Below are 14,229 nucleotides of genomic sequence, written 5' to 3'. Positions count from 1 at the left end.
ATTTTCAGTGGAGATGAGGTTGGAGCTTTAAGTCATTACAATCATTAAGGACATGTGCTGTATAAACATTCCACTCTGGAAAAGAACAGTTGAAAGAAGTCATTAAACGACTCAAATTACCCCGACATTTATACCCATGATGAGTGTATGTAAACTTCTGACCACAACTGTATATTAGTAATGCTGTTCAGACATGCTTGTCACTATATTAGTCTGACTATTTCAAAGATACCTATCCCCACACATTAACGTGTGACTTATGTCAGCATTGCGTGACTCTGCAGATCCTCCAACAATAAAGAAAACCCAGAGCTCCGAGACTCCCGTGGGCCGCAACGGGACACTGCGGTGTGAAGTAACCGCAGTCCCCACACCAGAGTTCGAATGGTACAGAGACGATAAAAGGTAAAAGCATTACCCGCTTGTTTTTTTTGTTTTTTTTACACTGCAAACCACACTACACACTACTAGAACTGCATAAACAATGACTTGAAGGAGAGATAACACAACATTCAGCTGTCAAGATCAAATTTCAGTGAAAAATGCTGGCAGTCTAAAGTTGCAGATAAATAGAGTTCACATAGTGGCTCAAGTTCAGGTTGTAATCTCAGCCTGTGTGTTTTCTTTGCCTCCACAAAGACCAATCAAGGGCTAAGAGTGAACTAAAATATTAATACAGTTGAAACAACAACATCAGGTGCATACAATCAAGCTGTGTACCAACAACCCATTACATAGAGGGCAAGCCATCAGCCTCCCTTACCACAAACAACCATGGCAACTCACTGACTGATGGTAATGAACTCCTGTAGTGTTTCAAGACGGAAAACCTTCTCTCATTTAAAATGACTGGAAACTGCACAGTCCTGGAAAAAAGCCTTCACGATGTTTGAAACGCTCATACTCAACGTGAATTACAATCCTGAACCTTTTTATGTCTGATCATTATTAATTAGTTACAGCTAAAGTGCTGCTGGTCACAGGCAACTGATGAAAGCGTGCGGAAATGACTCTGAATGGACTTGACCTCTCTTGGCCCAAGGCAGTCAGAAAACTTGATTTAGGTTGTTGGCTTTGCACCTAAAGTAATCATAGAGGCTAAATAGATTTTATAAGAATTAAGTGCGAGTAATGAATTAACTCACTGTATGAGCTGTCTTTAAATAACAGGGCAACAGCAAGGTCCTGCTTGTTGTTGTGCATTAAAAACGGCTTCCATCAGTATCGTTCTGCATGGTTTGTCCTGAGTTGATCCCTTCTCAGCCTCTAAGTGTTTTTTTCATATTTTCAGTGCTAGGCATGCTCTGTATTATGACCCAGTGGTTATAATGGATTGCTTTGATTCCTTTGTCAAATGTGCTCTTACAGTGGTCCCCATTGTCACACCCTTGTCTGGCTTTGATAACATCGTCCGTGTAGTTCATTGGTGAGTAATCACCCACTTTATCGTTCACTCTGCTGCTATTCTGTTGTTAATTGAACATCGCAGCAGTGGTTTCTGTGACATTCTTTTGAGAAGAGAAAAACGACACCAGATCGGCCTTGCTGCTACTTTATATGGTGTAGCTGCTGAAAATCTCAGAAACTCTTTTCCTTTTCTTTTTTTACTGAAAGTAATTCCACTGAAATGGAAATCTGGATCCCTGCACTGTACTGTCTCCTGTGAAATTGCCAATTGTGTGACCAGACACAGATGTTTATTGGAAAGCTATCTCTTTTAAGTGTCATGCGTGTGCCTGAAAAACACTTGAAGAGGAAGGAAATGTAATGACATTCAAAGGGAATGACAAGCCAGTGCCTCAGTTTCAACACTTGTCATTTAATAACCTGAGAAATTTCCTCCTCAGCTGCAGACTCAACGGCTGAGTCAGTGTGGGAACGCAGAGGGCTCGACGGGAACAAGCTAATGATAAGAAAAAAGAAATAAAGACAAAAAATACATGCTGCAGTAAAAGTTCACCGAAGACTGTAGGAAAAAGCACATGACAGTGCTTGAAAAGAAAGATTAATGGTAGTAGCTGAAATATTTTTACATTATCTGTTGTTTCCAACTCTCATCCATCTCAGTTGTTTTGTCCCGCAGAGGATTTTGGCCGTGCGCCTATTCAAGGCACCCTTCTTCCTCTACGCCAGTGGAAAATGTTATTGCTCTTTCTCCTTGGACGATGGTGATGTTAATGCACAATAATAATATCATTTATCTTTGCTTGGCTTTTTAATTTTACTGCCTGGTTGTGTCTTATTTACCTGATTCTTTACAGGAGGTCTTGCTCCTGCGCTTGTTTCCTCCTTAATTAGTTTAACCTCGTACACACACAGATTATCAGATAATATCTGCATTTAAATTCAATTGTATGTAATGGGCTGTTGCCCAGTCTTAGATTCTCATATGGCATATATGTGGTTAAAGGTGTAAGATTTAGGGTAGATCCTCATTTCCAGTTGCCTACTTTTTATGTCCGCAGACTTCAAGTAAAAGATTATCATACCACCCGTTTTGGAAAAGTGTGTACTTCCTAATTGTCAGCAGGGGTTTATTCTTCTTCTTCTTCTTTAATCTGCTTATATAAAATCTGTGGCTCCAACTTGCTATGTTGGTTGAAAGCATCTTCTGCTATTTTAGTGTGATACATAATGTTTCTGTATGAATTACACTGAAATGAGAAGAGGCCTAAAACATGTAATATTGGGCAAAAGCACGGTCTATTAAAAGACAAATGTTCTAGTCGAGTGCCCCGGCCTCGACAGCTAAATACCTGTAAAAGATAAACAAGGTTCTTCAAGTCTGTGCTACATTGAATTAAGGATAAACATTAGCTCTAATATTAATAATAAAACAGTTCAGGATATTGCTCTTAGTATTCATATTTTTAAACATATTCAAATGTTATACATTAAATTTTAGCAACATCAGAAAAGGCTTTGATAATAAAACTTTTTTGGCTAATGAAACCATACCTTTGCTAATGTTCTCAAGTTCTTCACTGTTTAAAACAAAGGAAGCTGCTGTAGCTAATGAGCAGTGTGCCTGATCTTTAGAAGGAACACTTCTTTGCTATTTAGCTGGTGTGCTAACAACTGCAGCTCAGGTTTATGCTGATAAACACTGTGCCCTTTTTGATTGGAAAGCTATAAAAATCTCTAATGGTCATCATTCATTCCCTTTCATCTCAACTTGATGAAATCTTTATACGTGATATCACTAATAACAACTGACAAATTAACAACTCTCCTATACTCCTTTGATCAGATAAGCTCAAAATCAGACAGCTAAGTTCGGCAGGGAAGTGTGTTATAATTGAAAGAAAAGAACTCTTTTCTTCTCATTTCTACATTTTTTAGAAGTATATTTAAAAGTTCCACTGAAGTTTTCTCATTAGCTTTGGTCTTTGGTCTTTGCCTCCTCGTCAAAGTCAGCTTAGAAGGACTTCAGCAGTTTTTGTAATCACTTCCTCTCCCGGGTTTGTTTTATCCCCTCCAAAAAAACAAAAAAAAAAACACAGCAGCTTGCCTGGAACGGGACTGAGGCACCAATTTTTGGTTCCAAAAGCTTTGCTCTCACCTGCACCGAGCAAACTGAGGAAACAAACAATCCAGAGTTTGAACAAACTGTTTGGCACGAGCTGGTGAACACACAACGAGGTGCTGAACTCTGAGCAGAGAAGCTTAACTCCACTAAAACTGCAAACATCCATCTTCTGTCAGTCTCGCTGAAATCTCCTCAGGTGATGAATTGAAATTCATGCTATGAAACAGAAATGAGCGTTACTTCACAACGCCTCTGACTTTGCTGGTCTCTGAGAATCTTCACAGTGCTTGAAGACCCAATTAGCCTCAGCAGACACAGATACATCATGAGTTTAGAGCAGTGATAATGCTACCTGGATGTCATGACCCTTCCTGCACTTTTTGCATTCTCCCACTGCTTCCACATTTGTAAGTTGTAAATCAGTACACTACAAAACTTAGAATCAGCATCTGCCTATCTCCAAAAGCATCTAAAGTAGGATGCTTCTCCTGCTCTTTGAACAGTGATTCGCTCCATCCGTGCTCCTGACATGAGAAAATCCAAACTGAGTTGTCAGCTAGTGTGACAGACGGATATGTTTGTTGTTTTGTCAGCTGACGCGTGGCTGTCACAACGACCAGAGCATTTTCAATCATCTCTGGGTTACAAGTCTCAGCAGGACTCTCCTCTTGATTTCATTTATCACTGGCCCTGAATCATGACAGACCTGTCACTCTCCTTGGCGCTGATGACCTACTTTAGATGCTCCCACAGGCTGCGGAATCTAATCTGTCGTCCGATGATTTGCTTTGGTCTTTCATCTGTCCCGGCCCGAGACTGCAGCCCTCGTGAGCGCACCACATGCCCTCTGCCAAATAAACGGGGTCAAATCATTTCAGTTCAGGGTTTTATTGTAGCTTCCTTGCATTAGGAAACAATGGTTGGAAGATATCCAGTAGAGCTCTGCTGCCCTCTGCCTGTGAGGAAAATCATCAAACATAAAAGCGTCCCTCCAAAAATAAAGGGGGGGGGGGGGTGAAAAAAAGGTTGACATCCACAACTCCTGCCAAATTTCAGATAATATATTCCAGTGTATTATGCCAGATGAAGAACCTGGCAGACACACAGGCATATTTGAGGATGAACTTGAAATCAGAAGTGATGGAAGTCGTGAAGCTGCGTGTGCCAACGCGTTAAAAGTTAAAATGTTGAGCTCCATAAATGCAAATATGGAGAAGGTGAACTCTGGGAGGACACAGATCCATTTTAATTTTTTTTTATTATAACATCGTAGTTTTCTGCAGCTGGTTAAGTGAACTAACAGCCTTTGTAGCAAACTGTGAAAACAAAAGAGACTTCTATCTTTTCTGTCTGCGTCCATTCAGACTCTTGCCAGAGCATCACAAATCATGAGCTGCAATCTACTGTAAAAAAAACAAACATAGGTGTTTGTTTTCAGCTCCCTGTAGTGCTGTGCTGTGCATTATCTAGATCGCTCAGCATGCTCCGTAGGCAGGCAGGCCTTTTTAATAGTGCAGTCACTTCTCATGAAGACACACTGGAGAATATATCTTCTGCTGCTGGCCTTATCATCAGAGAGGGAGGGGGAGACTGTGCCGGTGCACTTGCCCCGTCTTCTCTTACTTTCAAACGCACACACACACTGTTCCCAGCACTCCCAAGGTGTCCCTGTTGGAAGGACCTCAACACTCCCTACCGCCACCGCAGCACCCCAGCAAACCAAATTATGCTGTGCCATGATGTGCCGTTTCCTTTTTATGTTAATACTTCCTATCAGCCTCGTATGTGTCAGCACAAACTTCTCGCTCCTCTGCTCAAATTCCGATTACCACATTACCCCGACTTAAGTAGGATTAAGTTGAGGCGCCTTGAATGAGCCTCACCTCATTCATGATATGAAAGCGCTCAATCAGCCCAGAACAAGACGAATCCATTATGCACGGCGTGGCGTTAAATTAGTTTTATTTAGTCGTGATGATATAAGGAGCAGTTCATCAGCAAGGTATACAGTCTGAGTCAGCAAAAGCTGTATTGATTCATTTGCTGTGAGTGGGGTTCAAGGTTGACATCAGCGACAGTCAGAAGTGTGACGGTCGCTAGCAGCGTGTTGGTATTTCATCTGGACGAAAACAACTGAAAGTATTCTTTTGGTTGGTGTTAAAGAAAGAAAATTAAAATAATGTGAAAGGTGACATTTGAATTGTTGATTTAGAGAAAGAAAGTAACGCATAATTTTTTCCACTCGTTTGCAAGTTCTGCAGGTATTCATCCAAAGCTAATCTTCACAGGCGTTTCCCCTCGCCCCGTGCGAACTGCATGTTGTTCTCTTTGCTCGATAGGACGCTGCATTCACCTGCTGGTAAAATGCAGCGTCCTATCAAACTGTTAATGAAATAAATTTGTTCCAAAATGAGAAAGGCTTATCTTGCTCTTCTGAGCAGCCACAACGCCTACGCTCAGAGAGTTCAGCAGCGTGACCCCCGCTGATGCAAAGTAACGTCCGGCTAGAAGGTACAACTTGTTTTGGAATGTAATTAATGGGCTTGGCTATCTGAAGACCTTTACTCCAGTACAGTAACAGTCCATTAGCAAAACATTGCAGGCAGACATGATTATAAAACATATGGACATATATAATGTATCACTTTGTAAAGACATTTTGAATGTTGTTTCAAGGTTTCTGGTTTCAAGACCTAATTTTAATCTTTGTTACTTTGAAGTTTCTTAAAACTGTCTGGTCTACGTCTCCTCTCCAGGCTGGCTAATACCCAGAGCATCACCATCCAAACTTCTGGAACTACCACTAGTCTCACGATTGCCAACATCACTGAAGAGGATTATGGGAACTATACCTGCGTGGCCTCAAACCGACTGGGCGTCCAGAATGCCAGCCTTTTCCTCTATAGTGAGTATATACACAATAAAATGGTGCTAACTGAGCGATCAAAGTGATTTATACTACGAGCTTCATTCAGCCAATCACACATATATTCATGCGAGCACTTTTTTCTATAGCTAAGCACTTGTCTAACCCCCACACACCCTCAGGGCAACTCTGGATTCAGTATTTTGCCCTAAGGATACTTCAAAACAAGCTGGAGTAGATGGGAATAAAATCACCAACTTTCTGATTGGTAGACCTGCTCACCACCCTCACTACTTCCATGTGCTATTTAAATGTGACATTAGAGGCATGTCTTACAGACATAAAGACCTGGGTGACCTATGATTTTATGCTTGTGAAGTCAGACAAAGCTAGAGTTGCTGTATTTGGCCATAAGCAACATGTCTAACCAGATACTTAGATGTCTGCTAGTACCACCCTGGTGTCCATTACTAATGTCATGATCAGGAAATGTCCGCTAACACACATTTTTAGGGCCAACTGAGTTCATCTTTGCCAACTTAAGACTCATTTATTTAGATTGGCTTTTAATTCGATTTGTGCTGTGTGTTTTATTATTAATGTATTTTATGTATTTCTGTTTTATATTACTGTGAAGCACTTTGTGGTTTTTATCCTGTGAAAAGTGCTATATAAATAAATTGATTTGATCATGTCAAAATTAGAACCATCCTGTCTCAGAGTGATGCTGAAAAACTAGTCCATGCATTTGTTATTTCCAGGGTGGACTACTCGAATTCTCTGTTAACCATTTGTCCTAAAAGCTCCCTGAAAAGCCTTGAAAACACAGAAGTGAGGTCATATTTCTCCTATATTGGCTTCTCTTTATTGACTCTCCGTTGAATCAAGGAATTAAATTCAAAGTCCTCACGTACAAAGTCCTGAAAGACCAGGCTCCATCATATCTTAAAGGCCTCATTGTATCACATTGTCCCAGTAGAGCTCTTCGCTCTCAAACTGCAGGCTTACTTGAATTTGCCAGTTTTTTAAAGTAGAATGGGAGGCAGAGCCTTCAGCTATCAGTATCTCTCTGTGGAACCAGTGTCCAGATTATTTGGGAAGGCGGACACCTTCTCTGCTTTAAAGATTAAGCTCAAACTTTTTCTTCTCTGTAACATTTATGGGGCTGGTCCCTTAGTTAAGCTGCTGTATACTCAGGCTGAGCACGTATCCTCCACCCCTTTCTATGCAGTCCCTGTGTGTTCATATATAACAATAAGACTATAGTATCATCACTACACCATGTATGACCAAGACGTCACCTGGGGTGCTGGTTTTGCTCACTGGGCGTAGCAGGCAGCCCATATGCTATAATGCTGTTGCAGATGCCTGGGTGTTCCTTTACTGCACCTCTTTTTTCCTGTCCTCTGTCACAAAAAATCACCTAAAGGATAATGAATATGGAGGTTAAGTGTTAATTTTATTAACCTAATTTCCTGCTGAACTATTGAAAACCAGAAGAGCAGCAGTTCGCTGCAGTTTGTGTGCTCTGCTTTAAGCTTCGCTGCTGAACGACTGCGAGAAGTAAAGAGCTCACTGTGTGTTCATTTCTAGTCATTTGGCCGAACACTTAGAGAAATTTAGGAAAGATGGCTCGAGCGGGAGAATGAAATGAGCTTTTGGCAGTTGGTGAAAAGTTTTAAGTTTCAGACTAAAGTCAAAGAGAAGCCAAGTCTGTTTCTGTGCTCTGTGATGCAGTCTCTGCCCTTAGAAACGTTATTTAAACATGCAAAAAAAACACCACAAAAGAACTATTAATGGGAAAAAACCTCAGGAAAAGCAAAATATTCCTTTCCAAAGGTGAACAAACGTATTTTAAGTGAAGCATATGGTTCATTAGGACATGGAGTGAGGTCAGACTACAGAAAAACCAAGAGGCAAAACTCAAGAATGCTAACACACATAAAGGAAAGACCAACGAACACAGACACAGAGAGAGAAGACTCTCCCAGAACAGTAGCATGTCCCCCCAGATTGTCCTAATCCACCTTCAGCACCCAAGAATGGGACAGACACACAAAGGCACCCTCAGCTCGGTGGTGAAGATTTAAAAGGGAAGAAGGGGGATCGGGCTAGATGTAACCAAAGCTTGTCTCAATTCACAAGCATCAAAACTAAAATTAGATCACAGTGCGGATGTCTTTAATAACTGAGCTGCATTCATAAGCATGTAAATGTTTGCAATATTCATGAAGCGTTCTAGTTCCATCACTGATTTTTGGCCACTTGAGGGTATAAAAAAGCATGTTAACAAGCTGACATACACAATCACACACACGTCTCTGGCACCTAAACTTCTCAGACATCCAGATCCACAAGAGCAGCGCTGGTGTCAATTTGGAGTTCTTTTATTTGGAGCAGTGGTTAAATCCACTTTGATTTATTTTACAGACTATTGATTTCATGGTTTTTCTGAATATAAGGCTCTTTAGCTGCTCAAACACGGTCGGCAGCTGGGCATCAAATGGCATACAGCGGGGTTATCAGAGTTGTTTTGTTGGCAGTGAGAACATGTGGGGGTTGCTGAGAAGATCGAGGAATAAACAGCGCTCGTAAATGGTTCAGCCTGAAGAATCGTGAAGCTGCGCAGGGCCGCAGAGCCGGGTGATGATTCCACCATTACTTTTATGGTTCGCTGTTAATATCATATTTTTCACATTGGCAGCTGTCAGAGATCCCACACAGTTGTTTCACTGAGCACAAAATTAATGCTGTTTGAATTGCTTTCTTTGAGCTTTCACACCCCAAAGCCTGGCTGGCACAGTGCTGCTTTGAGCTCAGAGGGCCGTCGTGTACCCAACATTTGAATTTTATATCAAACTGCACTCAAAAACAACACACTTCAAAATGATGGGTGCATGTATAATATGCCACGAGCGCCGTAAACAATACCAGAGCAACAAACCCACATTTCCCGTGGCCAGCAGTGGCTCCACTCACTGTGACAAATGTGTCTCGTTGTCTCTGCCAGCACTTAAAAGCTGTAAAAAGAGGAAATCGTGGCAGGGAGGCAAAGCCAAATGGAGACTAGCTCCCAAAGGAAGACATCTGCACTGACACTGCAGACTGGGATTTGAACAAAAGGGAAACATGTTTGAAAGTTAAAAGAGATGATCAATTTATTTTTGGTGGCAATAAAACCTCCTTTTTCGTGATACTCCAAAGAAAGAAAGAAAGTGCCAACATATAGAAACAAAGTAGTAATATATAATAAAACAGTAACAAAAGTCCCACAGAACGCCTGGATACAGATCAACATTAGTCCATGACAATATTTCCTTTGGATAAGTTAGGTCTGTGTTTTTGTTGAGTTTAGTGACATCTAACATTTATTTTACTGGACTGACACACAGGAAAAGGTGATAAGTGTTTCTTTTACACTCAAAATACTGTCTAAATGTCGGTTTATTCGCTCCATAAATCTTGTGCAGAAGAGTGGTGGAAGAAAGCTGCAGAGATCAAAAGTCATAAAAAGCCAGTTTGTGGGAAATGTGAAGGAATTTTTACTTTCCATATCATGAACTTGGTAGAAATGCAACATATGGAGGGCCCAAACAAGTTCTGCAATTATTATATGCAACTAGCAGGTAAAATTTACTTTAGTTGTGTTTGTTTAGCATTCAAATCACATGATTTTCACTGATCATATACCTAACCTGATAGCCTGGCTACTGCTGACTTAACTTAGCTTGATGAGCTACAAACATGGCAACAAGTATTACAGGCAGTTGTTAAACCAGCAGCTTGCAGTTTCCTGTATTATGCAACAAGACTGCATTTATTTATTTTTTTCTGTCATATTAAGCTTGATCAGCAGGCTCACCGGTTTATGCCTCCTCTGTGGTTTAAAGCGTTGAATGATCACTGAATAACACAGCGTCAATGGCACAACATGGCCACTAGATGTCACCAAAAACTCCTGCAAAAGGCTACAAACACATGTTTATTTTCCAGTTTACTGTGTAGAATGTCTGCTAGCAACAGAACAGCGATGCAATGACCCTTTTTTGTGCAGGATTAAAAGGAAATAAAACTGTATTGTTCTTTTTCTTGTTCAAACCAATATTGTGGTTGCTCTAGAAGTCTGAGTGAGCTCTTATTAACCCTGCTGCCTTTCTCTCTTTGCTTCTCCACACAGGACCCGGGACAGGCAGAGATATCAACGGCTCTGCCTGTGTATCTCAATCACTGTGGCTCCTGCTAGCCTCCTTCGCCTGCCTTTTCTTGAAGTGTTAATATCCCTGCCCTCTATCCTTCCCCTTCTCTCCCCCCAGCCTCGCACCTTGGCCTTCCGCCCCATTCGCTCTTCTTCTTCTTCTTCTTCTTCTCTCCAACTCACCGGCATCCTTACTGCTACCTTATTACCAACTTTGCCGCCCTCTTCCCCAGACTGTTTGCATCATGATACAGAAACCTTACGTGCTGTCGAGCACTGCTTACAGGTGTGAAAAAAAAACGATGGGTTATGAGTAAAATGTTTTAGGAACAACAACAAAAAAAAAAAAGAGTAAAATGAAGGACAAAACAAGCAAACAGTGCTTTTTAAAGAATTGCATTGTTCTTTTTGATTGGTATGCACTTCTTTTGTTTCTGCTTTATCTTGTCTTCTGGGTCTGGGTCGGGCTTTGGGAGGGGGGTTGTGGGGGGGTTGTTTGTTTTTTTGTTGTCTACATGGGAATAAAAATGAAGGTGGCCTGGCTCACAGGGACACCAAGAAAACAATCATTTGTCTCTAGGACTACTGAAGACATGAGGTGTATTTCTTCTTACTCCCTTAGATGTATTATGTTAACTTAAAGCGTAGATTTAACCGAGTGTTTATAACCAGTGCATTAATGAGAAACACGTAAAGCATCTGCCAAATATACACGTAAATTTCAAACTAACACATGTGAAACTCAAAGGGAAACTGCTACGGCTGATTTTGCGATGAGATTAGAGCTGTAATTTGATGCTACTGTGCTGAAACACAGATATAGTGTTAGGCAGATACCTCTGCAATCAGTGTCATTGCAAGCGGAGCCCAGAAATATGGGAACAGAAACAAACCTGAAGAAATGAGTTTGTCTGGAGCTCTGTGATATCTTGCGACCCTTCCCCATTATTCCAAAAAACAACCTGTTTTTCTTTTTCTTTCTAGACTCTCACTTACAAACAACAACAAAAAAGAGAACAGGGAAGAAAAACACACAGTAGGTTATAATGATGCGTATTGTACATAGTAAAATTTTGTATTACTCTATGATAAGAAAACCATGATGTGCAGTTTATCTCAGAGGCTGCACCGAGCAGTGTTTGCATTCAGTCGATGAGTTTTAGGATCATTTTATCCCTACTGCTGGAATTTGGATAAAAATGTATGACACCAATGAATGACTTACTTTTTTGTTTTTCTCTTAATCAAAAACACGTGTTTTCATACGAAAATGATACAGAAAAAATCATAATATATAGATATTGGGGGTATTATTTTGTGTGCACCTCATGAATCCACTGTCCTTATATATGAAAAAAGCTCATTTTACATGATTCTGAATATGGTTGTGATTTGTTGAGGATTAATGAAATGCAGACCTTTGGACCTGGCAGATACCCATTATACAACAATGTTTTTTATGTTGTTTTTTGTTTTTTATAATTCTGTGCAGTAATTATTGTACCTGTCCTTGAAACGAGATGCGTGCTAGCTTAAATGATGTTAAACAGAGGGAGTATTATGAGCTTCATAATGCTCTTACGCATACCTGAGATTTAATATGACAGAAGAAACCAAATGAATACTGAATGCAGTTCCCCTCAGTGTCACCAAGGCCACTGTGCTGAAGGCCTTATGGGGAAAAAAAATCAAACAAATGAGAAATAATGAGAATAATAGTGCTGTTACCTCACCGTGTCCTACAGCAAGATTTCTAATCACTCTTTTGCCAATGCTTAGACTGAACAGTGAGTTAGTTTCTTTATGAACAAAATGGTTAAATAAATATGTTACGTGTTGATATTTTGAAGAAAATCTTTCAAAGGGAGCAGCTCGTAGGCCGTAGCTGTTAAAGAGACAGCACTGACACTGGTGGTGACTAATAGCGTTTGGACTCCAGTGCCCAGCTCAGCTCTTTGATTGGATGTGTGCGTTCAGGTCTCCGCTCTTTCAAACAACCAAGCCGAGATAGTACTGTAAAAACACACGTGTAATTAATGTCATCCTTGTCACGCATTAAAAGACTCGTTCCCAGTGTGTTCTCTCATTGTAAATGCTTCTGAGGCCATGGCTGTGTGTGTAGTGTTGGTAATGCTCCAGTCTAAGCTGAGACGTACAGAGACTGAAAACCCACCGCGTTTTTAATCAAAACTGAAGCATTTATGAATTCATATTTCCATTAGCTCCATGAGACACAACGAAAACAATGTCTTGCGATCAGATCTCTTAGAATACGAAAGAAGCTGCTTGTTTTTACACTTTTATTGTGTTGCGTGCTTTTTTTATTATTTTATCTTATTTGGTTTTATTTTACAACTGTGCGAATGAGTCCTGGTGTTTTTATACTGCAGTCTGCAGATTGATTTTTAGGCTCTAACTTAACCATACTTGAGGACGCTATTGTAGTTTATCAGCAGTTATCTTCTTACCTTAATTAGAGCCGAATGATCTGGTAGCTGTGGTGAAATAGTTTTTCATGATCAGTTTCCATAAACATGGTCTGTGCTACCAGTGAGCTTTACAGAAGAGACAAAATAAATGTATTGTCTCTTTGTTTTATTTCAGCGGGGGAGACCCTGACAGACCAAAAAAGCTGGGTCAGATATCCTCAAATTGCGTTCTGCATTTAATTTCATGAGCCTGCATACAGGTCATTGTCTAGAATTTCTGCCATTCAGGTGTGTTTTCCAATGAGACTAAGCTCACCGATGTGGAAGTCTAAGTGCTTCCGTGCGGGTTAAAACCAGCTAATAAGCACTTGACTTATAGGACCACTGACATAAAAGCCATGGAGCTCTGTCTTATCCATAAAGCAGCGAGAAAAAAGGAGATCTGGTGTTATTCCATTGCTCATAGAAACCAACAGCCAGCCTATAATGACACAGCACCAACCCCCTGCAGACAGACCTAGATATCTACTCAAGACTGTAGATACAGCTATGTAGTTTACTACTCAGCATTGCCTCAAAACATCGCCGAACTGGCTTGTGTATGTGTGCGTGTGTACTCATCTGTTTATATGATTAACCTGCTGGAAAAGTGGCATACATGTGAGGCATGAGATAAATGATGAGTTGGCCCAGCAGCTAACTATCTACTTTCCATTGAGCTATGGTTACACTTGTAACCCTCTATATTAAGTTTAGATTGTTTTTTTTCTCTTCCTCTGTGTGTATATACAGCATTATGTTTCTACTGTAGAATGTTGTAAAGTCAGCAAATCCATAAGATTGTGTTTATACAACTCTACATTTAAAAGTTTAAAAGGCAAATGTAACTATCATGTTTGTACTTCCTTCCCTTTGTCGCGGGGAATTAAGATTCAATCATGGATTAGGACACAGCAATGTCCCTTTTTTTCTATTTTACTTTATTATGGTATAAGGTAATTGAAGTCAGTTTCTAAAAAATAAAATATGACATGTAATAAAGGTATATGAGAAATGTTAACAAAATAAAGTTGTTTGAATTCAGTGTTCTGTATTTGAATGTGACATGAAATGTCGAAGCAAAGTAACCTTTTCTTTCTGGAGACAGCTTGGAACACATGTTGTGTTAATCACCATGTAACATGCAAATAAAATAATATATGTATTGTTA

The 14,229-nt window shown here is 40.2% G+C and overlaps 1 protein-coding gene across 3 annotated transcripts in view; it reads left to right on the top strand.

The window, feature by feature from the left end:
- Positions 1–14,229, top strand: part of lsamp (limbic system associated membrane protein) — a 484,055-nt gene extending 469,826 nt beyond the window's left edge. For 2 of the 3 annotated variants that reach the window (XM_085479337.1, XM_085479336.1), the window contains 3 exons: positions 267–405; positions 6,286–6,434; positions 10,573–14,229. In XM_085479337.1, coding sequence (XP_085335463.1) covers positions 267–405; positions 6,286–6,434; positions 10,573–10,670 — 386 coding nt within the window. In that variant the 3' untranslated portion in view covers positions 10,671–14,229. The remainder of the gene's footprint in view (positions 1–266; positions 406–6,285; positions 6,435–10,572) is intronic. The other variant, XM_085479338.1, reaches the window with a different exon arrangement.

This window comes from Copadichromis virginalis, linkage group LG14 (assembly GCF_057382275.1).
Source record: "Copadichromis virginalis isolate Kocher_CV1m ecotype Utaka linkage group LG14, C_Virginalis_male_GT1.1, whole genome shotgun sequence".
NCBI classification, from domain to species: domain Eukaryota; kingdom Metazoa; phylum Chordata; class Actinopteri; order Cichliformes; family Cichlidae; genus Copadichromis; species Copadichromis virginalis.
The sequence above is the reverse complement of the archived record's forward strand: the minus strand, read 5'-3'. Positions and strand labels throughout refer to the sequence as shown.